Source organism: Malassezia vespertilionis, chromosome 6 (assembly GCF_029542925.1).
Source record: "Malassezia vespertilionis chromosome 6, complete sequence".
In the NCBI taxonomy this organism is placed as follows: domain Eukaryota; kingdom Fungi; phylum Basidiomycota; class Malasseziomycetes; order Malasseziales; family Malasseziaceae; genus Malassezia; species Malassezia vespertilionis.
In genome coordinates this window covers 620534-645480 of record NC_079252.1, presented here as the reverse complement: position 1 = coordinate 645480, position 24947 = coordinate 620534, and the positions used below count along the sequence as shown (strand labels likewise).

Sequence of the window (24947 nt, the reverse complement as noted above, 5' to 3'; positions counted from 1 at the left end):
GTTCGGTGGCTACAACAGCTACGGAGTGGAGCTCATTGGGTCTGCCTGGGCAGCAGCGCCATTCGTCTCGAGGCCTTGCTCGTCCATGTTATGAAAGTCTGTTGTAAGCCTGGATTTCGTACGCACCTAGGATCTCAGAGTACATCATTACTTTCCACGTATCGATGGGCAGGTCCGCATCGTTGAAGCTCCAATCAAACGTCTCGTCCGCTTCCGGCTCGTCAGCAGGGTTATGGTACGGCGCAAGGTAGGAGTGTGAGAGTGCGTCGGCGGCGGTGATGCGCTTGTTCAGATCAAACACAAGCATCTTGTCGAGCAAGTCAAGCGCCTCAGGGTCCGTATTTGGGAAATGCTCGCGGAAATTCACGCGCTCGCGATTGGGCAAGGATCGAACAAAACGGAGCGTCTGGTGTGAGCGTGCGCTGCCACCTACATTTTCGCTGCAGATCGTGTTTATCACCTCGTCTGGCGGCGTACCGAGCAGCTCGGTGATGATTGAAAACTGGTTCACGTCTAGGGTAAGATGCAAAGCACACGTACGGTCTTTTCCAGGAAAGAGTGGCTTGCCTTCGAGCATTTCGGAAAAGATGCATCCCGCGCTCCACACATCCACAGCCACGTCGTACTTTTGCCATGTGAGCATAATCTCAGGCGCGCGATAGTACCGCGTAGACACGTAGCCAGTCATTTGTGGATCCTGCACGCGCGCGAGTCCAAAGTCGCAGATCTTCAAGTCGCAGTTTTCGTTGATCAAAATGTTGCTCGGCTTCAAGTCACGGTGGACGACGCCTGCAGAGTGCACATACTTGAGCCCGCGGAGAATTTGATACAGAAAATACTGTACAAACTGCCTCTCCAGCGGACGGCTCGTGAGCAGGCGGTGCAAGTCGGTCCCCAAGAGCTCCGTAACAAAGTACAGGTCTTCCAACGGGGAAATGAAAATGTCGCTCAGGCTTATGATCTGTGGTCAGACGTAGGGTGGACGCACATTTTCATGCTGGATGTGCTTCAGGAGCTTGAGCTCGCGGTATGTACGCTTGGCGAGCACAGGCGTGCTGAACGGCTTCATCACTTTCTTGATCGCGACCGACGTATCCGCCAGCTTGTCCTTGGCACTGCACACAAGGCCAAATGCGCCCATTCCAACCGGCTGTAAATTGTCATACCGCGTAGTCACCTCGAACACGGTGCCGAAGATGGACAGCTTCGTAAAGTCGGCCATCGTCGCTCCCTGCTCCACAGCGCGAGGGACACAAACGGCGCCCAGCCACGTGAAATGCCACGTGTATGCAGTGCCTTGTTCCTCTCCATCATGGAGCGGCCGCTGTATGCGTCGGCGTTTGAGGTAGGTGTGCTGGGCGCTGATCAAAGTCATCCGATCCACATGAAAGCCTGCACAAGCTTCAGACACGCTTAAAAAATGCACGGCTTTTCAACGAGCAACTGTATGTTCCGGCTGTACTGACGACAGTGCCGATTATTTCGCAGCGCGCCGCGAGATTGAGGAGGCGTACGTCCGCCAGCTACAAAAGCTATCGAAGCGCTCGTTTTTGGGAGACGCTACGTACATCCCTTATGAGTTCAAGCCCGTGTACGAGCGCATGATCCTCGAGATCGCCGAGGCTGCGCAAATGCATACAATGCTCGAGCGGCGCATTTTCCGCGACTGTGAGGAGCCGCTGCGCACCGCAGCGCAACGCGGCGAATGGGCCACGTTCAAGCAACACGAGGATCAACTTGCGCCACGCGCAAAAGAGATTACAAGTCTTGAAACGCAGCTCAGCAAAGACAAGCGCAAATACGAAAGCAAACGCACATCCGCAGCACAGGCCAAAGCCACGGCGACACAGCATTCGCTCGATGCCGCGATGCAGGGATGGAAGCACAATTCTTCCAAAGCATTTCACGTCATGGAGCAAGTCGATCGCGCTCGGCTTGTGCTCCTCCGCAATACCGTGCGCAGCTTTGCATACGCCCAAGGAGATCTGTCCAGGGAGTTGTACGACATGGCGTACAAGACAAACGCTGCTGTACAGAAATTCAACCCAGAACGTGAGATGCAGAGCTTTATCGCGGGGCGCGTGATGAGGCCACGTAGCGAGTACGCCTCCGGCAGCGCCGCGGACGAAATCTTTGGCGAGGCGCCGAGCCGGCGTGCAGCGCCGCTTGTGGAGCCTGAACCTACGCCCATGTCGCCCATGCTGCAGCGCTATGGGTCCATCTCCCAGTTTTCACGCAAGGAGAAAATCACGCCTGCAGAGGACCGGAACGCACCACACAACTCGCCGCGGTTCAGTGTGCCGCTTCCCTCGGCGCTGCTTGCCACGCAGTCGACCGAGCCGCACGATGCGCCGCTGAAAAATGCGCGCGAGCCGCGCTCGACGATCGACTTTGCGGATCTATCCGTGCTGGACACAGATACCCAAGACTACCACGACGGCGTGCTTGCGCGTACGCGCTCGCGCTCGCGCTCACAGCCGCACAGCACGCATGTTGGATTTTCACCCTCGCCCCGGAAGAGCGAAGCTGCGCAGGAAAGCGAGCTTTGGCTCCCTGCCAAGCGCGATGTGCACAATGTGCCGCACGCCGCGATGGATGTAGTGGCGCATGTCTCATACGCTGCGCCAGCGCCGCCTCCTATACCGGTTCTTCTTAATTTCGAGTGTACAGAGCGCTTGCATGTCAGATGGAACGGCACGGCATTGGCGAGTGTTGCGCTTCGCGGCGAGCTCACACTGCGCCTTTTACAAGCGAGCGCGAGCGGTACAGCGCACGTTCGTATGCAGCACGCAGCGTCACTCACGATTGTCGCCACATCAGACGTACTGCGCCCTGTTCCTAACTTGTCCGAGTACCAAATTGACCTTGACGCGCTCTCCCAAACGCCCGTCACCGCACTTCAGTACGAAATACAGCTCGACGGAGATTTGCAGTGCTACGTCCCTGTGGTACTTGAGCCCAAGTGGCGCTGCGATTTGCAGCAGTGCTCGCTGATCCTTACGTATTACGCGAATCCAACAAGCGTATATGCACCGCTCGGCACGGCGCTTTCGCACGTCGAATTCTCCGTCTCCATCCCGCACGAGACGCCGGTGGTGGGCGGCGTGCTTACACAGCCAGTTGGAAAGTGGGATCCCTTTGTACAAACCATGACTTGGCAGCGCGCAGAGCCTCTTGGATTGCAGCACGTCGAGCCCAACAAGATTCTTGCGCGATTTCCGCTAGCGCGGCAAGGTACGCCGCAGCCTGTATTTATGTCGTGGCACTTGCCGGGAACGACACTTGGTCAGCTCAGTCTTGCATGCTTGCCGGGCGGAGCACAAGTCGCGCTGCAAACCGAGCGCGAAACGCGCACTGGCGCATATTTTGCATAGCAGCCATAGCGAGGTACGAGAGTGGAGGTCGAGTGGAGGTCGAGCAGCGCGGTGGGTCGCTCTACCATGGGCGACGATACCCCATTCTTTCCTACGCCTCTCGATGACGAGGAGACGGGCGTGCAAAAGCTGTGGCGCAAATGCAAGAAAGATCCAATGATCCCTATTGGATCGCTTCTTACGTGCTGTGCTTTGGGCTACGCCTCCATGCACCTTCGCTCCGGCAACCGCGACAAGTTCCAAAGTGCGCTGCGGTGGCGTGTAGTATTTCAAGCGGTGACTGTGGTTGCTGCGGGCGTGAGTCTTGTTGCATTAGAGGCGCCGAAAAATCCAGCACCTGACGCGGACGGCACGCAGAATCCCACTCCCCATTGGAACCAGGAGAAGCGCGACCAGGCGTCGATGCAGGAAGAAATCGATTTCCGGCGGCGCTTCAACGACCTGCATATGCGCGAGGAGCGCGAGAATGATGCACTGCAGCGCATGATTGCAGAGGCCGCTGACAAGCGCGAGAGCGAAGCCGAGCAAAAACCGGTCCGCACCGCCCCAAAGATCGGCCAAGACAAGCGGTCGTTTACATTTCACACGTAGGCAAATTCGATATATACAGTGCTATTGCGTCTCCATTAGGTATTTTCGCGTAGTGCCGCGGGCGGCGCAGGAAGTGGTGGCTTTGACGACATTCTAGGGTCGACTTCGCGGCGCTTGCCAAGCGCCTTGGCGCTTGGCTGCACAGGTTCCGGTGGCAATGCAGGCTCGTCGCCTTCTGTGCTCGACTGCTCGCTTTCGTGTCCGTTCGCGTCGTTTGCGTCAAGCTCATATAGCCGGTCGCACTCGGCCAAAGCCTCGTCGACGTGGCTAAGCGCGTCGAGGATGTTTGCGAACAACGCATCCGCGTCGGGGTCGGCATTGCCGAGCGCCGCATTCTGTGCCTCGTCGGATATCCGCGTGCATTGCGCCTCAAGCCAGTCCCGGGAAAGCTGCGCATTGTGGGAAAATTCAGGAACAAGGGGGTTGGACACGCCTTGGAAAGCAAGTGCGTCGAGAAGCACGGATGCATTGGCGTGTGCGACTTGGCATTCGCGTTGCACATCATCATTCATGGGCGATTCGCTGCCGTCTGAACCTGCCCGAAGGGGGGAAGGTATGTACGGTGCAAGTTCAGTATACTCGGGGCCAGGGCCGGGCATGGCCGGAAGCGCTGTTTTGGTGGGCGTACGCGCATCTGCATCGAGGCGCAACGGCTTGGGCGGCGGCCGCGCTCCTTGTGGCGTACGCTCGGTAGGAATTGTAAGCAGCGTGCGCTCCGGGTGCACAGCGGCTGCCGGCACCTTTTCATGCGAATCGTCGGACACGTCCTCCCCTTCCGACTGCGCATCCTCCCGATCGCTAAATAAGGCGCGGCGCATCGGCTCGCCGTGCTCAGGGCACGACGCCGGGCGTACGCGCGACCAAAGCCGCGCGACCGGCCGGAGTCGCTGTGTGCTTTTGGCGCGGTATGTAAGTGCAGACAAGACGTCGAGAATGTCTTCGCGGAGTGCGGGAAAGGTGAGCGAGTTGTCCAAGAGCTCCTCGAGCGTCCCAAGCAGCTGTGCATTCGCAGCGTACGCGCCAAATGTGCCGCCTGCAAATAAGGACCAAATGCCCCACGCATGCACCGCACGGCGCTGTACCTCCAAATTATTGCTCCGCATCGCTGCGCGGAGGACGCGGACAGCCTCCTTGCTGTGCGCGTCGGAATGGTTGAGGTAGTCGCCGAGCGCGTGAGCTTCTTGCCAGTCGCAGCCACTCGGTGCTGCATTGCAAAAAGCGGCAATACGCGTCGCGACCTCGGACGGATCCTGTTTTGCGCTCTGTTTGGCTATTTCGGCGTGCATCGGCGCGAACACGCGCAGAGCGTCGGACCGGGGCGCGCGCCGGACATGCTTGTGGTGCTCGCCCATCGTTTTTTTCCAATTAAATAGGGGTGGCTTTTCGCGCACTCGTTTTTCTTGCGCATTGCACTGCGTTGCATAGGACGCATCGTCCACTTCGTTGGGTCCTTGTAACGTGAGACTATGTACACGCCGCCTTGTGCTCGCCACGCTAGCCGGAGCGCCATAGTCCTGCCACGGTGCCCAGTTTTCCGCCTGCGCTATGATCGAAGAATTGCGGCTCGATATGCTCTTGTCTTGTGCGCCGCTTTTCGGGCGGAGCGGCGTAAAGCTTCGCTTCGGCTTGCCGCGGCCTACATCAACTGCGCGCGTCTCACCGTACGTTGGGTATGTTAGTGCGTCCTCTTCTGGAGGCACCATCGGTGCATTTGCGTTATCATAGCGCTCCTCATCCTGCGGTTTGTGTGACTTGCGCGCCAGAAAACGCCGCATGGCACCAACACGCCCGGGCGCTGCATGCGCGGCGCGGCGCTTGGCATTCAGATTTGTCAGCATCTGTCATCGTTTGCACCCATCTCGTGAGACGCGTCAATGCATGCACGTTTTCTGCGCGACGCTGTATTTACGTCATCAAAGAGTCAAATCTTGCAAATTCCTTTCGCATGTAATTAAACTATTGACGAATGCAGGAAAAAGGGCTGCGCTGCTTGGTCGATTCAGGTCGCATGTCCCGATTGAGAGGAAACTTTCATTACTACTGCGATACCTGCAGCGGCACATCTCCATAGTGCGCTACAAGGCACACACACGGAACAATTCGAATACTGTTTTGCAAGTGGCGTTTTTAAATTCTTGCCATTTGCTTTTCGCTCCATAGTTCGCCACCTACCAAAGCCTGTGGCTCTCGCTACCTTGAATATTGACAAAGCATACAAGAGATTGATTGTACCCCAACGGGCCGCTTGCTTTGCAAAGGAAGCTAGGCGAACATGCCGTCTAATATTCAACATCAGAATTTGATCGGACAACGCATTGCGGAGGGGGGACTTGAAATCGTGACTGTGCTAGGCATCGGCGCTTATGGTGTCGTTTATCTGGCGCAAGACACTATGCGGGAGTCTGAGTCTGGCGACATCCGATACTATGCTGTCAAGTGCCTCGACAGGACCGGTCTGGACGGTCGCCAGCGTGGTTTTCAGCATCGGGAGACGCTGCTTCACACTATGGCATCTGCGCATTTAAATGTTCTCACTCTCCACCGCATCATTGACGAGCCCACGTCGCCGTATACATTTGTCGTGCTAGACTATTGTGCGGATGGTGACTTGTTTACCATGATTACCGAAAGTAAGCGCTACCACTTGGACACAGAGCCCTACCAATCCGATCCAAACTATGCTGATGGCCGGCCGATGCCAGAAAGTGCCTCATACCGCAAGGCGCGCATGTCGACAGACGCACTCATCAAGGACGTGTTTTGCCAAATTATCGACGCTGTAGAGCATTGCCACAATCTTGGCATCTTTCACCGCGACTTAAAGCCAGAAAATATATTGTGCACCGATGGCGGATGCCGTGTCCAACTCGCTGATTTTGGTCTCGCAACAGGCAAACGCATGAGCAGCGACTTTGGCTGCGGCAGCTTCTTTTACATGGGGCCTGAATGCCAAGGAGGTGTCGTGTCGCGCATTGCAGAGTACGATACTGCCGCAAACGACATCTGGTCCCTTGGTATCGTTTTGATCAACTTGATCTGTGGGCGCAACCCGTGGAAGCAGGCGACTCTTGTGGACGAAACGTTTCGCGAGTACTTGCGCGACCCAAACTTTATCATGAAGATTCTGCCCATCTCGCGCGACACGAACGAGGTGCTTAAACACATTCTGGCTCTTTACCCCGAGAATCGATACTCTTTGTGTGAGCTGCGCAAATCCGTGCTTGGCATCAAACGTTTGCTTGCAACCAACGTGGAGCTTTGGCAGCGACAGCGCGACGCGCGCATCGCGACCAAGGCCGAGGTGGCAAAGCGCCGTACAAAGCATGTTTGTCCACCGGCTTCGTCTACAACGCGTACTTCGCTGAATACCCGCCGTATGCGAGGAGTCACTAGCGACCCTAAGACGCACGTATCCGCGCCAATTCCTGTACGCAATGTGCCTACCACTGCCGATCCAGACTCGGCCGGGTTGTCTATGCTGGTCCTCGGATCTGGCGAGAACATCCTGACAAATCCGGAGCAAACCGACTCCGTATACCCGAACAAACAGTATACTGAAGCTCACGGTAGCGTTGAAGGCGAACCGCAATCGTCGGTCAAGTCTAAGAATGGTAGCGCGAGCGCGAGCGTGACCGTTCCCAGTCTAGTGGACACGGCCTCGACAGTCTCCTCTGTGCAACTGGCCGAGACGCCGATCAATGCGACATGCTCTCGTCACACACAAGTTGGCGCGCAAGAAGCGATGTTCAAACTTGAATTTGAAGCTCGCATGAGCTCTGCTCCATCATCTCCTCAAGAGCACGATCCGTATGCGGACCGTGCCAAAAACAATGTGCTTGGGACACTGCAAGCGACTGCTCAGCCCATCCCGCGCGTTTTGAAACGCGATCGATGGGTCTCACCGCGATCTTCGCTACATTCGTTCCAAACAGATCCTCTTTTTCCACCCCCATGATAAACGATGTGGTGTAGGTTGGTTAAAATTGGATGCTGGGTGCTGATACTTGCATGGCATGCCCAATTTATCTACTGCGATTATACCCGTAGCAATGTTTGACTAGCCCAAGTTTGTTACTGCTACGCAGTACGTGCGTGCTGCAAAATACGGCTGCCGCTCGACCGTAGACGTGCTTGGCCGCGCGTGCTTAATTCCACACGTCGATAACATTCGCATACATGAGTGTGGAGAAAAGCACGTAAAGGTAACGGAACCATACAAGTTGCGTCGCATGGTGTTGCATCGCGCGTAGTGCGGAGATATACTGGATAGGCGTAGCCATAAACAGGATCGGCGCATGCCCAATTAGCCGCGCAATGAGCGCGCCTGGCAGCCCTGTAAACTTTGTAGCAAGCGGCGGCGTGCGCACGGTCAGGAGCGTCGGTGCAACGCCATCCCGCCAGTGTGCACGCACAGCCAATGCGCCGCGGTGCACTGCTACATGATTGGGGTGCGACGACACGCCATGTGCGTCAAACGTCAAGATCTGGGATCAGCAGGTCAAATACGCACGGCATCCATGTCTCCCCACTTCGCTGCAAGCTTTATAAACTGCTGCCGTATATACATTTCGTCCCATACATGCTCCATACCGTCTTGCAAATTGCTGTTGTGAGCAGCGCTTGTACATACACATCATCCCACACAAATACGCGTTCTTTAGGGACTCCAAGTGCTTGATAACTTTGGTACAATTCCTCACGCCGCACTGCGCCCAGCCCATCGCCGTTCCCTACTGTAAGCTATCGGCAGCACGTACCTTGCGATAGGCACCATGCTGAAATGCGTACACCTTGGCGCGCCATCTCCAGCACGGCCGGCGCAAAAAACATGACTTCATCGTCGGGGTGTGCGCTCATGACCAGCACATGCTGTGGCTTGGGCACATACCACACCGCGCCTCCCAAGCACCACTGTAGCGCGACACACACCAGCAAAAACGCCAATGTATGCCGCGCGAGTCTCCGCACAGAGCGCGGTCTGTGCACGCGCCAAGCGAGCATCCAAAGCAGACGGCGCGGCGCGAGGTGGAGGGACAACACAGGCGCTACATTATGCAAAACAAACTAGCTGCGGTGCGATCCACGCGTTGAGGTGGGTTCGCCTAATTACTGAAACGCCGCTGCGATTCAAAGTCATTATCAAATGCGCCGGCGCGACTGCGAGCGTGTGCCGTACGCATGCACGGGCTGCGCTGCGAACGGCTTCTCGCTCTTTGCGGGCGTCGTCGGAATGGATTTGGGAGTACCGCTCGTATTAGACCCATTCTTCTGAGCCGCAGCCTCACGGTAAATCATAGCAGTGAAAGGACTGTATTAGTAGCGCTTGTGGACGTACCCCTCGTAGCGCATCCCAATAGCGTACGCCAGCATGACCACAACGCTGAGAACCAGGCCCGCAGGCTTCGCGCGCCAAAGAGCCACGGCTGTAAAGCTCATGCTCGAGCCCACGTACATGGGGTCCGCCACAACACTGAACGGGAAGCTGGTCACCATGTGGTCCATGAGAATGCCAAAGTAGTCGCCCAGGTACGTGCCTGTGACGCCCAATGCGTACATGGATGTAAGCACAAACACGTTTCCGGCGGTAAACAGCACCACGGCAAGGATGCGCACGGCGGGATGCAAAAGGACTGCGGCGGTCGGCTGCTCCAGCAATGCGTGGTTGTACAGTGCATCACGCAGCAGACCCAGCGAAAAGATCGACACAGCAAGCAGGTAGCATCCTAAATACCTGCGTCCGCCCAACAGACGTGTGATGGTCTTGTGGTGATACTCTGATGTAAGCAGACTCTTGACGCACCGTTCTGCGCAACAACGTTCCAAAACGTGGGGTTAAACACGCTAGTGTAAGTATTTTCGGCGCCTTACATAGACACAAATGCGATCCAGAATGATCTGCGCTTCAGATCGACCATGTCCCACACAGAAGTCACCTCGTGATGCTCTGCAAAGACATGCTCGTATGCGGCCTTGACCAAGTTCGCCATGGTGTGGAGTGTAAGCGCGCGACGCGGCGCGGTCACGCGCAAACCGCTGACTAAGCGTCAGGCCACGCAAGCGCGCCATGCGGCTTGCGTTGCGCGACGATGGCGGCAAACGAGGCGCTTGCGTACATTGACGGCGTGTTGGCGGATAGTGCGACACCTGCGCAACTGGTTCCTCTATATGAAAATTTTCGCGCGCTTTACGACAAGAAGCTGTGGTATCAGCTGGCGTTGGCGATCGAAGAGTTTTTGCGCCACCCAGCATCGCAGCAAAATGCACGCCAGATCGCGCTGTACGAGCACTTTATCCGCACATTTGCGAAGCATATCAATCACCTGAAGCTGGCGAGCTTTGGTGTGATTGTTTCGCGGCAGTTTGACGATGCTGCGAAAGCGTATGCATTTCTTCATGCGCTTGCAGACGCGTGGCGCGACGATGCAGAGAAACAAGATGCTTACACGTTGCTTGCCATGGAAGGTGCCCACTTTCAGCTCTTGCTCGGCAATGTTGCAGAGACCAAGGAGGCGATGGAAGAGTGTGCCAAGATTTTGGACAAGGTCAGCTCCGTGGACCCCCTCGTGAATGCGAGTTTCTACCGCGTCTCGGGCAACTATTACAAGTCCAAGGCGGAGTATGCAGACTATTACCGCAATTTCTTACTGTTCCTTGCGTGCATCAATGTCGATGCGGAGATGAGCGTTGCAGAGCAGGTGCAAAGCGCGCACGATCTCGGCATCTCTGCGCTCCTCGGCGATACCATTTACAACTTTGGCGAGTTGCTGCTGCATCCCATTTTTCAGTCTTTGCGCGGCACCGGGTACGAGTGGATTTCGGAGCTGCTGTACGCGTTCAACGCTGGTGACATTGGCCGTTTCGAGGCGGTGATTCCCAAACTCGCGCAGGAGCCGATCCTCGAGTCGAACCTCGCATTCTTGCGCCAAAAGATCTGCCTCATGGCACTCATTGAAAATGTATTCCGTAGGTCGCCGGATGACCGTACACTTTCGTTTGACACAGTTGCGCGCGAGACGCATATCCCGGTGGACGAGGTCGAGCACCTGATCATGAAAGCGCTGAGTTTACACCTGATTCGGGGGAGCCTTGACGAGGCGGCGCATTTTGTGCACATTACGTGGGTTCAGCCGCGCGTGCTGGATAAGGATCAGATGAAGGCATTGGCCGAACGTCTCTCGACATGGTGCGAGCACGTCGAGCATGTCTCTCAATTTGTCATGTCCCAGTCGCCGGAACTCTTTAGCAGTGCATAGAGATAAAAAATAAAATGTGGTATCATGGTGCTCTTTGGCGCTCCTTGGAAAGAGTCAGTGCATGCCAGCCTGGCATTTCGAGCGTGGTCCTGAAGGATGCCAAGCACGTCTTCCACGCGTTCTTCCCCTCTCCGCCTCCACTTTCATGCCACCGGCGAAACGATCTCTGCGCGTGGAGCAAATTCCCCCCACGGGCCTAGCCGCCAAATCGCGGCATCCCCCACCTGAATTTGCCGCGGCGGTATCGATCGAGGCTCTAGAAGCAATCACTGCCTCTGTCACACTGCACCCCGCTTCGCGCGACGCGCATTTCTCCAACTGGGCAGGCGTCTTTCACAGCGATGCGCCGACACACAATGGCGCGTTTGGCCATACAGTTCGGTGCATTTTTGCACCCAATACAATCGAGCAAGTCGTAGCGATCATTGAGCTGGCACGGCGGGGCGGCAGTGAGCGCACTTTGCCGATTCCCGTACGTGCCGTTGGAAAACTGCACAGTCCGAGCGATTTGCCCTTCAGTCTCGGCTGGAGTATACGCATGGACGAGCTGCAAGGCGTGCTTTCTATAGATACAGAGAAGATGTGCGCCAAGGTGCTTGGTGGCACCTATCTGCACACGATCAACACTGCCCTTGCGGCGCACGAGCCCCCTCTTGCGATGCACAACCTCGGCTCCATTTCCGAGCAAACGATTGCTGGAGTTATTTCCACCGCCACGCATGGCTCCGGCATTCATTTCCCAGTGATCTCTGCCGACGTGCTTGAGCTGGAGCTCGTATGCCCACTAAGCGAAGGCACAAAGCTCGTTTCTTGCAGCCGCGCAGACCGTCCCGACCTATTCAATGCTACGCTCTGTGGCCTCGGCGCAACGGGCGTGATTGTAAGCGTAACCATTTCTGTGGAGCACGCATTTCGATTGTGCCAGGTAAAGGAGGACGTGCCGCTTTCGACGCTGCTTGGCCCTGTACCGCCACCTATCGCACAGCTTCCCGAGCTCCTCGCACGCGAGCCATACGACGCATTTGCGCAGAACCCCGCCGCATTCGGCATCCTTCTTGCTGCAGGTGTACCGCTTCCACCCGCGCCGGTGTATGCGCCGCCGCCGCGGAGTGCGGCTGCGCGCGACATCTTCCCTTTCGTGCCTCTGGAGAGCATTCCGCAACAAGGCCCGCTGTGGAACGATTGTCACGCGACGCGCATTGTGCAAGAGCGCATCGAGCAGCTGGTATACTCTGCCGAGCACGTTCGATTTCTCATCTTCCCGTCCGCCGAAATGGTCACCATCGACCGTGCGAGCCGGACTAACTTGCCTGCCGAGCCGGAAGGAATGCTGCACGCACTTTACCAGCGATTGGTTGGCTACCATCTCACACAGATGCTGCTTTTTGCATCGCGGTTCCACCCCTCTTTCCCGCGCAATATCGCGCGCACGGTCTACCGCCTCACGCATCCCACACCGCCCTCGGAGCCCAACGTCGTAACCAGCGACCCTGCGCCGCTCTCCACTGCCTCGGCTGTCCAAGTTCGTGTCGACGATGGGCCGCGCGTATTTAACTTCGACTGCCTTTTTGCGCAATACACGTACGAATACGCAATTCCGTTTGAGTGCACCGCCGCTGCGCTTCTTGCGATCCGTACATGGCTTGACGAAGAGTTCCAGTGCCCCGATGGCGTCCGACCCCACTTTCCCGTCGAGATCCGGTTTGTCGATGCAGACGGAATCTGGCTGAGCCACTGCTACGGCTACAAGACGTGTTTTATCGGAATCGTGCAGTACCGGCCGTACAATCTGCCGGTGCCCTACCGCACATTTTTCTCGCGCTTCGAGTCCCTCATGCGCCAATTCAACGGCCGTCCCCACTGGGCCAAGACGCACGGTTCGTACCGCGCCGAGCTCCTTCATCGCTATCCCCACCTGCCCGACTGGCTGCACGTCCAAGCCGAGTACGATCCGGAACGCATGTTTGTCAATCCGTACGTAGCACGGCATTTGATGGACGAGCACGGCGCATCGCGGACAAGCTTGTTCAAGAAAAGCTACTTGTAGTTCATGTATCTCGTTGCTATCTCAGAGTTCGTCGTGTCGCTGCTCTGCGCCCGCTACCGGGTCGCTGGGCTCGACCGAGACCTTGTGCGTGCCGTGCTTTGCGATAAAGTCAATCAATGACTCAAGCGTGCGGTCACCCTCGTAGGTAACCATGTCTTTCTTGCCTTTGCCGGCAGGCTTGAGCAGAATGGTGGGGAAGGCGGTGAGCGTAATGTCAGCGTGCGGGGGGATATCATTCTCCGTGCCGTCCATCTTGACAATCGAAACTTGCGACGAGCCCTGCGGGTGGGCTGCGTAGAGATCCGCAAGCTTCTGGTAGGTCGGTGCGAGATGCTTGCAGAATCCACACCAGGGCGCGTATACTTCAAGCAAGACATCCTTGGCATCGTCAAACACGTACTTGTCAAACACGTCTGCAACGACTTCGACAACAGTCGAGTTCTGAGAAGGGACCGGCGCGCTCTTGATGCTCGGCTTGAGCTTACCACTGACAAACTTGCTGATGAAATCGTGCACGGAAGACTTGACGTCTTTGTCGAGGTCCGTGAGCGGGTACTTGGCACCGGATTCCATGTCCTGGATGGCGAGTGCGGGCCACGAGTCACCTTTGAGGTTCAGCGCCTTGGCGTGACCGCCAAACTTGATCGCGTCGATCCAGACCAAGTTGACCTTGTCGCGGAACTCCTTGGCGACTTCGGTGAGCTTCTTCACGTCCTCGGCGTGGGTCGGCGTATCCGCACTCACAAAATAGTATGCAAGAGGAAGGCCAGACTGGATGTAGCGCGCGAAATTGTCAGGGTTCACTTCGTCCATGAGAGAAACAGACTGGACATTGACAAACGCTTCCATCTCGGCGATATTGAGCGACTTGGACTTGACGTCGAGCGACACCTCGGGCTCGTCAAACGTGCGGAAAGCGACCAGGCCCGGGAGCGAGGCGTTATGTTTCGCAGCGAGGTCCTTGTCGTGGGAGACACCGACGACGTACGTCTCGCGGTGCTTCTCGGCTAATTGGTTGATCGCGTCCATCGACGCCTTGTCGCCCTCGTCGACAAATGCGACGACCACAAAGCGGTCCTTGGCCCTGAATTCATCCAGGCCCGCAGCCGAAATAGAAGACACAGCGGGAAGCTGCTGCTTGCGCATGTAGCTCACAATACCGTCTTTCTTGCGCGGGCCGCCGTAGGCCGCAGCGTTTCCATGGCGGAACACTTTGAGCGTGGGGAAACCAGAGATCTCTAGCTCACTGCAGAGTGCCTCCTCCTTGGTGCAGTCTACCTTGGCAAGCTTGATATTCTGAGGAAGTAGCTCGGTGGCAGCCTCCTCGTAGTGCGGCGCAAGTGCCTGGCAGTGGCCACACCACGGCGCGAAAAACTCGATGAGTGCGAGCGGCTCCTCTGCAGTAAACTTGGCAAACGTGGTTTTATCCAAGTCAACCACGTCCGACTTCTCCTCCGCATGTACGCTTAGCACCGCGAACACGGCCGCAAACAAAATCCCGACCAGGAAGCGCATCGTGATCGAGTTTAAGATGGGCCGACGGCGCGCCAGCGTGGAAGGCTGCACGTGGTGTCACATGACAGGCATCCAAATCGCAATCGGGCCTAACGTTTTGCACTCCCCACCCCGGCCGCAACAAAAAATGAGCGGCGCATCCGATGGTGGCATTGCGGCTGGCCCTGCCAGCGCACGCTGCACACCCGGTGCGCCGATGCCGGCGAACTCTATTGCAAACAAACAAGTGGGGCCGCGCTCGGGCCTGTACCAAAGCTGCCTCGCGCTCTCGGAGCGGTTGTGGTGCGTTCCCGAATTTGGCGAGCGCTATCTTGGTGCAGCAACGCGCGTGGCGCCCGTTGCAATCAGTGTATCAAACGATGCACTTGTATCGAATGATCCAGTGTCGCACCTATGGCAGTGTTTTCGGCTGGGAACACCACTGTGTGCACTGTTCAACCATTTGGCACCGCAAATTCCGCAGATCAGCGTCCACGTCGAAGGCAACCTGAACAATGCAAATGCATGCAAGGCACTTGTCATGCGGTTTCTTATTGCGCTCAAGGAGCGGCTTGGCTGGGACCCCGACGAGACATTTACCGTTTCGCAACTTTACTTGAACGATACTAATGGCTTCGTAAAGGTAGTACGCAGCGTCAACAAGCTGCTGGATCTGCTTGAAGATCGCGGCATTTTGCAGGAAAGACCTGTAATGCCGTGGTCTGCGCGAAGCGATCCGCTCCTCTCGCCGTCGGACACGCGGATGCATGTGGTCAAAGAGCTGGTGGAGTCAGAGCGCAAATATGTTAACGACCTTGAAATCATGCAAAATTACGCACTCATGCTTGCACAGCACGACCTGGTTGCCCCGGATACGGTCCATCTTCTGTTTGGCAACCTGCACCAGCTTGTCGATATCCAGCGCCGCTTTTTGATTGCCGTCGAGGAGAATGCGCGGCGCCCTGCGGACGAGCAGCACTTTGGCTTGCTCTTCCAAAGCATGGAAGAAGGGTTTTCTGTGTACGAGCCTTTCTGTGCAAACTATGCCCAAGCACTCGCAATAATCAGTGCCGAGACGCCGGCGCTGGTCCAGGCAAAATCACTCCCTGCCGCGCAGTCATGCTACCTCGACCCCTCCTACGAGCTGCCCACATTTTTAATCAAGCCCGTGCAACGCATTTGTAAATATCCGCTCCTGCTTGAGCAGCTGTTGAAGAACACGCCCCAAGACGCACCGCGCTACGCAGAACTGTCCGACGGCTTGCAAATCATCCGGCGCATTACCGACAAGGTAAACGAAACGAAACGATACCAGGAGAATGTGCAGGCGATGCACGACTTGGAAACGAGGGTAGAGGACTGGAAAGGGCACTCGCTCAAGACCTTTGGCCGGTTGCTCCTGAACGACACCTTCATGGTGTCCAAAGGCGACTCCGAGCGCGAGTTCCAGGTGTACCTATTTGAGCGCATTCTCCTCTGCTGCAAGGATCTCAGCGCCACGACGATCGGGCTGCCGGGCGCTGTCGGTGCCACGCGTGGCCGCGCGCGAAATGGATCTTTGCTGCGCCAGCGCCAAGGCAGCGTCTCGGGGAACGGAAAAAAAGAAGTCCGCGCGCCGCTGCAGCTCAAAGGCCGCATTTTCATGAACAACATTGTCGGCATCAACGGGCAGAGTCGCGCCGGTGGCATGCCCGAATTGCCCGTGGGAATGTACGCCCTCCAGGTCTGGTGGCGCGGCGAGTCAGACGTCGAGTCGTTTTCCCTCCGCTGCAAGAACGACGAGCAGCTCAAAATTTGGCACACGGCGCTCCAGCGCCTGCTCGATGCGGCGCTCTCGCGCAGACCGAGCTTGACGCAGCCTATACCCAATACTTCGCAGCGCTCGCAGCCCGCCATGAGTCTCAATCTTTCCGGGACGCAGTACCAATGGTCGCGCGAAGCATTTATGCAGGTGTCCACCCCGATTGTTCCTACTCCCACCAGCGAGCTTAGCATGTCTGGCTTTTTGTCTCGCAACAGTGCATCCCACTTTGGCGAAGATGATCTACCTAGCACGCCCGGCACGCCAGGATCGGCAACTCCCTTTGCTGTCCCAATGCGCTCGTGTACCGACCCGGAGCTACTGCACGAGCTCGGATCTCCTCATGAGGACCAGGACCCTTTGTCGACTTTTTGGCGCCGCAGTGCGACCCAGTTGAACGGCTACAATTCGCCGACCGTGCCGCCATTAAAGTCGTTCCAGGGCTCGCCACTTTCTGCAAGCATCACAGGACATGTCTCGCCGTCCACATACGAATCAATCGAGCCCGATTTTCACAACCTATCCCAGTACTCTATCGCCACGCCGCGCACTGGCTTTGCTGCGGGCCGCGCTGCCGCCGTACAAGCCAGTACTACTGGCGTGGCGAATTCTACAGACGGAAACATGCAACGCACATATTCTGCAGGCGTCGCTGGCCGCACCCCGCCGCAACTTTCCAGCTTCGCACTCTCCACGCAATGGACCTCAGCGGGCGCGGTAAGTCCACACGCCGCTCCGCTCTCGCCCTCCTCTTCGGGATTGCCTTTCCTAGCCGGCACATCTACCAAGGCTTTAATGGCGCACAAGAGCTCCTCGAGTTTATCCACCTTTGATTCCGTTGTTCCTGGCGATTCGTTGCGCGCTGGGAGCACCAGCGTTGCAAGCTCGCCAGTGACACCAGCGACGCGCCAAGACAGCGACGCGAGCATGCATGGCGCACGTTTCAGCGCTCACACTGGCGTGCATGCGCCGCATCTCAACGGCACTGTACGCAATCCCAGCACGACTTTCACTGCAATGTTGCTCAATATCAAGCATGACAAGCAACATACCCAAATGGTAATTTCAGAGAGCATGCCCTGCGCGCGTTTCTACGAGCAGGTTTGCGACCAGCTACAATACATACAGCGAGGTATGGACAGCACGCATCCACGCACACAATCGCTCCACGAGCAGTACAGGATTTTTTACACTGACCAAGACGGGGATCGCATTTTGATCCTCAATGACGAAGATCTCGCAATTGCATTTGACCAAGCACGCATTGGTGGCACACCACAGTTGGATTTGACGGTAGAGGGGTAGACGGACGACGCCACACATTCATGCTATAGAGGGGTAGATGAACGACGCAACGCATCCATGCTAATAGAGGGGTAGATTGACGACGCAACGCATTCATGCCAAAGGGGTAGATTGACGAAGCAATGCATCCATGCCATAGAGGCGGTAGATAATATCTTATGGACAACTATAGCCGGGCGTTTCCTCTGCTATGTCAGTATGCACCACAAAATCACGCAAGCACGCAAGCATCCCATACGGAGAAGCGTGCCTGCTTCGTGTGCTTACCTACGCCTTCTTCGCAATAAAGCTAATCAGGTCGAGGCAACGGCGCGAGTATCCCCACTCGTTGTCGTACCACGAGACAAGCTTCACAAAGTCGGGGCTCAGCTGGATACCGGCAGTAGCATCAAAGATGGAACTGTGGTTGTTGCCAACAAAGTCCTGGGAGACCACGGCATCCTCCGTGTAGCCAAGGATGCCTTTGAGCTCGTTCTCGGAAGCACGCTTGATTTCGGCCTTGATCTCGTCGTACGAAGTGCCTTTCTCGAGACGCGCAGTGAGGTCCACAACAGACACATCAATGGTAGGCACACGGAAGGCCATACCGGTGAGCTTGCCATTGAGGCTGGGGATGACCTTGCCGACGGCTTTGGCAGCACCCGTGCTCGACGGGATAATGTTGGCCGCAGCAGAGCGGCCACCGCGCCAGTCCTTACCAGAGGGACCGTCAACAGTCTTCTGGGTAGCAGTGGTGGCATGAACCGTAGACATGAGACCCTCCTTGATGCCGAACTTGTCGTGGATAACCTTGGCAAGAGGAGCAAGGCAGTTGGTGGTACACGAGGCGTTCGACAAGATGTTGTGGCTCGGGTCGTACGAGTCGAGGTTGACACCACACACGTACATGGGCGCATCTGCAGAAGGGGCAGAGATAATGACCTTCTTGGCGCCACCTTTCAAGTGGGCAGAAGCCTTCTCGGTGGTGGTGAACACACCGGTAGACTCGACCACATATTGGGCACCGACCTTGCCCCAGGGAATGTTGGCAGGGTCGCGCTCGGCAAAGATGGAGATTTGCTTGCCGTTCACAACAAGCTTGCCATCCTTGGCGGCGACTTCACCCTTAAAGTTGCCGTGGACGGTGTCATACTTGAGCATGTACACCATGTACTCGAGATCAATGAAAGGGTCATTGACAGCAACGACTTCCACATCGGGGTGCTCAACCGAGTTGCGGAATACAATGCGGCCAATACGACCAAAACCGTTAATACCTACAGCGGCGACCATAGTGAATAGAGTTCTAAGATGCTGCTTTCTTCCCCGCTCCCCATATATACCATACGCACACGGGCCGGCACCGTGCGCTGCCGTCTTAGGTAAGCGCCATTCGATGGCCTTCTTTCACTCCGACTCCACCCGCTGTGTATTGCCACGTGGAGTCAGCACGGACCTAGAAGCACATGGCGATGTGCGGCGGAACGGAGGGAGGCCGAGTAGATGGCGTGTGCTGAGTGATACTATTGAGCACAACACAGTGCAGTGCTTATACCAACTACATATCCTCTTGCATAAGATCCTTTTCTCCTTTTTCACCGTTCATTGCTTTCAGTAATTTTCCGGTGCGGGCCCGCATCGCGGCATCCATCGCGTCGCGAATCACTTGCGCTGCCTCAATAGATACACCGACCATGGCATCAAACCTGTCGATATGCAGACGCGTATCTAGAGTAAGAAGCGGTAATCTTTCAGAGCGGGGGAGGATCGCCATGGTCACATAGGGGAGATCTGTCTGCTCCGCAAGGTTAAGATCCAAAAGCGAGGTCGAGCCATAGAGTCCGCACGTCAGCGCGGTAACATAGTCCGACATGGAAATTCCTGCATCCATCAGCGCAAGTGTGCATGCATTAATAGCGGTGGGAAGCACACCACCATCCTGCTGCAGGACTTGGACAACAATATCAATTTGGGACCGGGGGTATAAGTGTGTGTGAATCACTGGGTTAAATGTCGACTGAATCGCATTTGCCCATTCCACAATGTGTCGATCGTTTCGGCTCCGGTACCGGCGGTCCACAGAGCCCCATGGCGCAACTGCTACTTCCACATGCAGTCCAGCACGGTTTCCACGCACAGCCGAAGCACGGCTCACGCGGCCAGGCTCGCGTGGGCCAAATACAAATGCAGATACACTCGTCAGCCCTTGCACTACTTGTGCGGAGCCGGTGGGGCGGCCCATTGCGGCAGCGCCGATGGGCAAAAGCGACGCTGTGCTTGCTGTATGCGGCGATAGCTGGATCTCTAAAGACCGCAGCTCAAGTGCATGGCGACCATCCATGCGATACCCGCCTGCGCTAAGAAGTTCGACACGCGACTCATGTATAAGTCCCAGGATATGTTTGAATACGTACCATAGCTGCACAAAAACGTCGAGACGACCGACACGTCTAGTACAGTGTGCTGACTAATGTCTGGGTCTTCAAACACAATCTCGTCGTAGCGCTTCTTAATAGGATACGGCACTATCGAAGCCCTCCCTTCTTGCCTCTTTGTTGCATTGCGGCAAATCGACGGCAGATGGAAGCGGGGGGTCAATATGTATTGCCAATATCAATGTATCGGCAACTTTTATCGTGAGTGTGGCAGTGTACAGCCTCATCCACACGCTAGTTGTTGTACATGAATTATTAGAAACATGAGTGAAATTTTATAGCCTTGTATTGTCGTTTTAATATGGTCATGGGCTGCTCGGGAACTTTTTTCATTATGCACAAGTGAAGAATAGGATTGGTTTGAAACTGGCATGTCTTGGTTCTTTGCGCTTTAAAAGTTCAAAAATTTTCTCCCTTTTCCAAATCAACTGTCCATTTATTTGACCCTTCGTCACATAATGTTGCGACATCAGTAATGGATCTTCAAAAATGAATTTATTTGTCAATATCATCCTGCAAAAAGCACAAGGGAGCAAAATACACACCTCTGTTCATCATCGCTCTCTGTGTTGTATTGAGATGATTCCTTTCCTTTCGATTCCGTTAATGACCTGACATAATTACAGGTGCAACCCACAAATTTCCACCTCTTGATGGTGTTGTAATAGAATTTCCATATTTCTGGTTTTATACCAAAGAAAAGGAAGAACGCAAGCCCAACGACAGGTCCGATCCATCTAGACAATTCCAAAATGATGTAAGAGGTTTTGTTTAGCTGTTGAAATACTTCAATGGGGTAAAAGTCCACGACGTTAAATTTACCATGAACGCTTCTCCAGTTGTGGTACGGCATAATTTTAAGATGTGTCAAATTGGCAATGAGCAAGGCGAATGACAAAGGAAACCATAAACACACATTCAAGATGCCTAATGCCATCAAACGTAGGTACTGTGATCTGGAAAGTCCTGTTTGGCTTGGATTGAAAAACCGATAAAACTCTCTTCTTCGTTTCATTAACGAATAAACTGCTAATGCTATACATTAGCTTACTGAGGTGTAACGTACCTCCATACGCTCCACTGATCAAAATAACAACCACTGGATAAACCATGATCAAGAACACAGACAGCAAGCTTGGGTACATTGGTACGAAACAACCGAGACCTTGAATTTCGTCCATTCGGTGCCCTTGAACAATCACATGAAATGGAACCTCTAATAGTGGTACAATAATACCTACAGTTATCTCGATGGCGAACATGAGATTCTTGCTTGGATTTTTGGAAGTACCTGGCCGATTCGAAGCAATGATCTTTAAACGTCTAAGCAGTAGTAGGCTGCCCATACAGCACCCTGTTCCCCACATGTACTTTAAAGCGCCAGCTAAAAGAAAAAGAAGAAACCAAGTAAGCAAATTTGTTCAGGTGAAGAATGCAGTTACTTACCAAAATCACACCAACTTACTGCTCTTGCGGATCTTGCATCTAGAAATATAATAGACGAGATGGCGTCGAAGAAATTTTCGGCTGAGACCCAGCCTATTATCAGTATAGTCCCTGCATTTCTGGCCTTCCAATGCGTGCGAGAGGGCACTAGTAACATCCCAGTTGTAATGAATGCGAAAAATATATATGCCACAGTTGATTCAAGCATTGTGATACTGCGTACCCAGTGTTATCATGAACTGTGATCCGATTAGAGTCTACAACTATCTATCAACCGTACTTTATAGTATTGGCAAAGTTGACAAAGTAATTTTGACAAGTAACAAAGTTGTTATTTTTTACTTTGTTGCATTTAAACGGTGTGTAATCTCAACGTCTGCATTATGGAAGATAGCGTAAATTTCATTGTTCCGATTAAAAGGGCACGCTAATCCCCCCCCCACATTCTTGACTAAGAAAGCCGAGAAATTAATGTTTGACAACACGCACGAATCATATGCACGAGTATGCTAACAAAGATTTGCTGAAACAAGCATTTCCTTTCTTCATCTTCTTCAACCGAACAAAGCATAGTCATCGTTGCACGACTTGTGACTATGTCTTTTTTATAAAATGACGGGCATGGGAATACACTGTCGAAAGATATATATAGGGCCTGAATCGAGTTGTAGTTTCACCATCCAAAACACCTTTCAATATGGACTCTTGCCAAGAAATTTTCAACGCTAAAGCTATCTCTTCTGTTCCTCAGGACAATCATGCCAGTGAGGACAACAACACCCCCGTCAACCAAGAACTTGATTATATGGGTGGACCTAACCCTATCTACTACTGCGTCATTGCTTAAGCCTTGCATATAAAGGACAACGCATAAACGACGCATAACCAATGATTGTGATGCTATATAAGTGCCCACAACGGTTATTGCAATAACAACCTTTTTTCTCGTAGACTTTTTAGCTGGCCATTACTTGTTTTTGCGCAATGTTTGAAACATCGTCATAGATTCATTAAATGAGTTTGGCATGGACTCGAATCCATTGTCAATTTGTTATGATGCAGTCGAATTAATTTTCTATTTTAAACTCGACATATTTGTGCTAGTTTTGATTTGAGTCCGGCCTACTCTGATTGCCATCCATCAGACTCATTTCGATAGCCCTAGCAATAGCGTCTTCCTCGGTCATATCTTCGTCCTCATCGCCGTCGTTTGCGCCCGCAACAGTAGCGCGAGCTGCGCCCGGAGCACTTGCCTGCTCTGGAGCTCCGTTCTGCGAAAGAGCGATCGCCTGCTCCAAAAGTGCCTGCTCCGACTGTGCATCGTTGGACTCATTGGTATCGAGCCCGGCAGTCCCTGTGATCGGAGGCGCGCCATGCGGCACCATGGACCCAGCAGCACCTTCTGCGGTATCTGTCCCCGATTGTGTAGCCCGCTGACGCACCTGCTCCTCCTCGAGCGACATGCGCAATGCCATAGCAAGCTCCGGATCTAGGCTCGGGTCCACGCCCAGCTGCGGATCAACTCCTGCTCCTCCCTCACCGGAGCTACTCGCTTCCGGCGCGCCCTCCGAGACAATCGGAGACGAGATGAGGGTATCAGCCAACAGATTCGCGCCGGTCGGAACCGTGAGCAGATGGCTATTCTCACTGCTGTTCACCGCTTCGACGAACTTGGCAAGTTTGTCCTGGTTGAGTTCGTCTTCGCCAAAATTGACGACGTCGACAGCGACATTGTTCTTCTTCAGCTTCTTGGCCAGTGCAAGCAAGCTCTCCGACGTATCTGCGACCGGCGACCCTACAAATACCACCACGCGCTGCCGCTGGTTCTTGTTCTGGCGATGCTTGAGTGCCAGCTGCGCGACATTAATGCCTGTGCAAAGTTTCACTGTTCCATCGAGCTTGCTATCGTGCAATGCTGCAAACACCCTGCCCACATCCTGCGTGAGCGTAACCTTCACTTCTGGACTCTTGCCGGCCATGGTCATGATACCGACCATATTCTCCGGGTTGGAGTTCGTCTTTGCGTCGAACACAATATTGACTGCATCTGCCTGAGCCTCCCAGCGCGATGGCGGGTAGTCACCGTTCCGCATCCACTCTGAGTTGTCAATCACCAGCATTGTCGCTTCCAGCGGCATGTTGGCTTGAGAGGGAAAACCGCTTGCGCGTCGCAGCGTGGCGAATGATCACGTGACAAGATATTTGCCGCGGCACAGCGCTTCTTTCGCGGTCGACGCCAGCATGGTGGGTCGGATCCGCGATGTATGGGCGGACAATTTTGAGCAAGAGATGGAATATCTCTGTACTGCAATTGAAGTGTACCCTTACGTAGCTATGGACACCGAGTTCCCTGGGATTGTGGCGCGGCCAATAGGCCAATTTCGTGGATCGACCGACTACCACTACCAAACCCTGCGGTGCAATGTGGACCTGCTGCACCTGATCCAGATTGGGTTGACCATATGTGATGCAGACGGCAATTTGCCTCCGGATACGTGCACTTGGCAGTTTAATTTCCACTTCGATCTGGAGGAAGATATGTGTGCACCGGACTCGCTCGAGCTGTTGACCAAAGCAGGCTTGGACTTTGAGCGGCATGCGCGCTTTGGCATTGATTTGGAGCACTTTGGCGAGCGACTAATTACCTCTGGGCTCGCGCTTTTGGACAATGTGCGCTGGATTTCGTTCCACTCGGGCTACGACTTTGGCTACCTACTCAAAGTCGTCACGTCGCTTCCCTTGCCTGCGCAGGAACGCGACTTTTTTGATCTGCTGCATCTGTGGTTTCCATGTGTATACGATATCAAGTACCTTATGCGCAGCTGCAAAGCACTCAAAGGTGGCTTGCAAGAAGTCGCAGACGATTTGCAGGTCACAAGGATTGGGCAACAGCACCAGGCAGGGAGCGATTCTCTGCTCACCGCGTCCACTTTCTTCCGACTGCGCGAGCGCTTCTTTGAAGGTGCGATTGACGATGTAAAGCACCTTGGGTGCCTTTATGGATTCGCAAACACGTCGAATGCCGCAGTGCTGCCGTCCGGCGGGGTCGTATACCAGGCGCACCGCGCCGCAACGCCGAGTGCACAGCATGCACAAGCGGTTGTATCCACACCCATGACGCCAGGCGGTAGTGCGCCTTTGCATTCACCCTTGTCTGCGCATGCGCGCATAGCGGAAGCGTAGCAAGTCGACATAGGAATTGTATACTACCTTGCATCCTAG

General features: G+C 54.8%; 17 protein-coding genes across 17 annotated transcripts; 8 read left to right on the top strand and 9 right to left on the bottom strand.

The window, feature by feature from the left end:
* Positions 1-18: 18 nt before the first annotated feature.
* HOG1 (mitogen-activated protein kinase) lies at positions 19-1222 on the bottom strand (the record flags this gene model as incomplete). Its single annotated transcript, XM_056208035.1, has 5 exons — positions 19-98; positions 127-406; positions 434-513; positions 541-961; positions 989-1222. 5 exons carry the CDS (start codon positions 1220-1222, stop codon positions 19-21), a joined length of 1095 nt encoding a protein of 364 aa, XP_056064010.1.
* Positions 1223-1312: 90 nt separating this feature from the next.
* On the top strand, positions 1313-3374 carry SYP1 (Suppressor of Profilin deletion; the record flags this gene model as incomplete). The annotated part of the gene is made up of 3 exons (XM_056208034.1): positions 1313-1345; positions 1372-1445; positions 1472-3374. The coding sequence occupies 3 exons, from the start codon at positions 1313-1315 to the stop codon at positions 3372-3374; spliced, it is 2010 nt and encodes a 669-aa protein (XP_056064009.1).
* A 66-nt stretch (positions 3375-3440) lies between these two features.
* RCF1 (Respiratory supercomplex factor 1, mitochondrial) lies at positions 3441-3965 on the top strand (the record flags this gene model as incomplete). Its single annotated transcript, XM_056208033.1, has 1 exon — positions 3441-3965. The coding sequence occupies one exon, from the start codon at positions 3441-3443 to the stop codon at positions 3963-3965; it is 525 nt and encodes a 174-aa protein (XP_056064008.1).
* A 35-nt stretch (positions 3966-4000) lies between these two features.
* MVES1_003213 (uncharacterized protein) lies at positions 4001-5740 on the bottom strand (the record flags this gene model as incomplete). Its single annotated transcript, XM_056208032.1, has 1 exon — positions 4001-5740. One exon carries the CDS (start codon positions 5738-5740, stop codon positions 4001-4003), a length of 1740 nt encoding a protein of 579 aa, XP_056064007.1.
* Positions 5741-6237: 497 nt separating this feature from the next.
* Positions 6238-7920, top strand: SKS1 (Serine/threonine protein kinase; the record flags this gene model as incomplete). The annotated part of the gene is made up of 1 exon (XM_056208031.1): positions 6238-7920. One exon carries the CDS (start codon positions 6238-6240, stop codon positions 7918-7920), a length of 1683 nt encoding a protein of 560 aa, XP_056064006.1.
* A 190-nt stretch (positions 7921-8110) lies between these two features.
* GPI12 (N-acetylglucosaminylphosphatidylinositol deacetylase) lies at positions 8111-8822 on the bottom strand (the record flags this gene model as incomplete). Its single annotated transcript, XM_056208030.1, has 4 exons — positions 8111-8449; positions 8476-8569; positions 8596-8695; positions 8723-8822. The coding sequence occupies 4 exons, from the start codon at positions 8820-8822 to the stop codon at positions 8111-8113; spliced, it is 633 nt and encodes a 210-aa protein (XP_056064005.1).
* A 282-nt stretch (positions 8823-9104) lies between these two features.
* MVES1_003210a (uncharacterized protein) lies at positions 9105-9952 on the bottom strand (the record flags this gene model as incomplete). The annotated part of the gene is made up of 4 exons (XM_056208029.1): positions 9105-9273; positions 9301-9688; positions 9766-9806; positions 9888-9952. 4 exons carry the CDS (start codon positions 9950-9952, stop codon positions 9105-9107), a joined length of 663 nt encoding a protein of 220 aa, XP_056064004.1.
* A 99-nt stretch (positions 9953-10051) lies between these two features.
* RPN9 (26S proteasome regulatory subunit) lies at positions 10052-11218 on the top strand (the record flags this gene model as incomplete). The annotated part of the gene is made up of 1 exon (XM_056208028.1): positions 10052-11218. The coding sequence occupies one exon, from the start codon at positions 10052-10054 to the stop codon at positions 11216-11218; it is 1167 nt and encodes a 388-aa protein (XP_056064003.1).
* Positions 11219-11363: 145 nt separating this feature from the next.
* Positions 11364-13265, top strand: MVES1_003209 (uncharacterized protein; the record flags this gene model as incomplete). The annotated part of the gene is made up of 1 exon (XM_056208027.1): positions 11364-13265. The coding sequence occupies one exon, from the start codon at positions 11364-11366 to the stop codon at positions 13263-13265; it is 1902 nt and encodes a 633-aa protein (XP_056064002.1).
* A 21-nt stretch (positions 13266-13286) lies between these two features.
* On the bottom strand, positions 13287-14780 carry PDI1 (protein disulfide-isomerase; the record flags this gene model as incomplete). The annotated part of the gene is made up of 1 exon (XM_056208026.1): positions 13287-14780. The coding sequence occupies one exon, from the start codon at positions 14778-14780 to the stop codon at positions 13287-13289; it is 1494 nt and encodes a 497-aa protein (XP_056064001.1).
* A 196-nt stretch (positions 14781-14976) lies between these two features.
* Positions 14977-17865, top strand: CDC24 (Guanine nucleotide exchange factor for Cdc42p; the record flags this gene model as incomplete). Its single annotated transcript, XM_056208025.1, has 1 exon — positions 14977-17865. The coding sequence occupies one exon, from the start codon at positions 14977-14979 to the stop codon at positions 17863-17865; it is 2889 nt and encodes a 962-aa protein (XP_056064000.1).
* Positions 17866-18132: 267 nt separating this feature from the next.
* MVES1_003206 (glyceraldehyde-3-phosphate dehydrogenase (phosphorylating)) lies at positions 18133-19137 on the bottom strand (the record flags this gene model as incomplete). The annotated part of the gene is made up of 1 exon (XM_056208024.1): positions 18133-19137. The coding sequence occupies one exon, from the start codon at positions 19135-19137 to the stop codon at positions 18133-18135; it is 1005 nt and encodes a 334-aa protein (XP_056063999.1).
* Positions 19138-19402: 265 nt separating this feature from the next.
* SKI6 (Exosome non-catalytic core component) lies at positions 19403-20185 on the bottom strand (the record flags this gene model as incomplete). Its single annotated transcript, XM_056208023.1, has 1 exon — positions 19403-20185. One exon carries the CDS (start codon positions 20183-20185, stop codon positions 19403-19405), a length of 783 nt encoding a protein of 260 aa, XP_056063998.1.
* Positions 20186-20678: 493 nt separating this feature from the next.
* On the bottom strand, positions 20679-21933 carry STE3 (a-factor receptor; the record flags this gene model as incomplete). The annotated part of the gene is made up of 4 exons (XM_056208022.1): positions 20679-20760; positions 20825-21278; positions 21346-21663; positions 21726-21933. The coding sequence occupies 4 exons, from the start codon at positions 21931-21933 to the stop codon at positions 20679-20681; spliced, it is 1062 nt and encodes a 353-aa protein (XP_056063997.1).
* Positions 21934-22422: 489 nt separating this feature from the next.
* MVES1_003204a (uncharacterized protein) lies at positions 22423-22572 on the top strand (the record flags this gene model as incomplete). Its single annotated transcript, XM_056208021.1, has 1 exon — positions 22423-22572. The coding sequence occupies one exon, from the start codon at positions 22423-22425 to the stop codon at positions 22570-22572; it is 150 nt and encodes a 49-aa protein (XP_056063996.1).
* A 253-nt stretch (positions 22573-22825) lies between these two features.
* RPN10 (proteasome regulatory particle base subunit rpn10) lies at positions 22826-23863 on the bottom strand (the record flags this gene model as incomplete). Its single annotated transcript, XM_056208020.1, has 1 exon — positions 22826-23863. One exon carries the CDS (start codon positions 23861-23863, stop codon positions 22826-22828), a length of 1038 nt encoding a protein of 345 aa, XP_056063995.1.
* A 103-nt stretch (positions 23864-23966) lies between these two features.
* On the top strand, positions 23967-24908 carry POP2 (CCR4-NOT core DEDD RNase subunit; the record flags this gene model as incomplete). Its single annotated transcript, XM_056208019.1, has 1 exon — positions 23967-24908. One exon carries the CDS (start codon positions 23967-23969, stop codon positions 24906-24908), a length of 942 nt encoding a protein of 313 aa, XP_056063994.1.
* Positions 24909-24947: the final 39 nt, after the last annotated feature.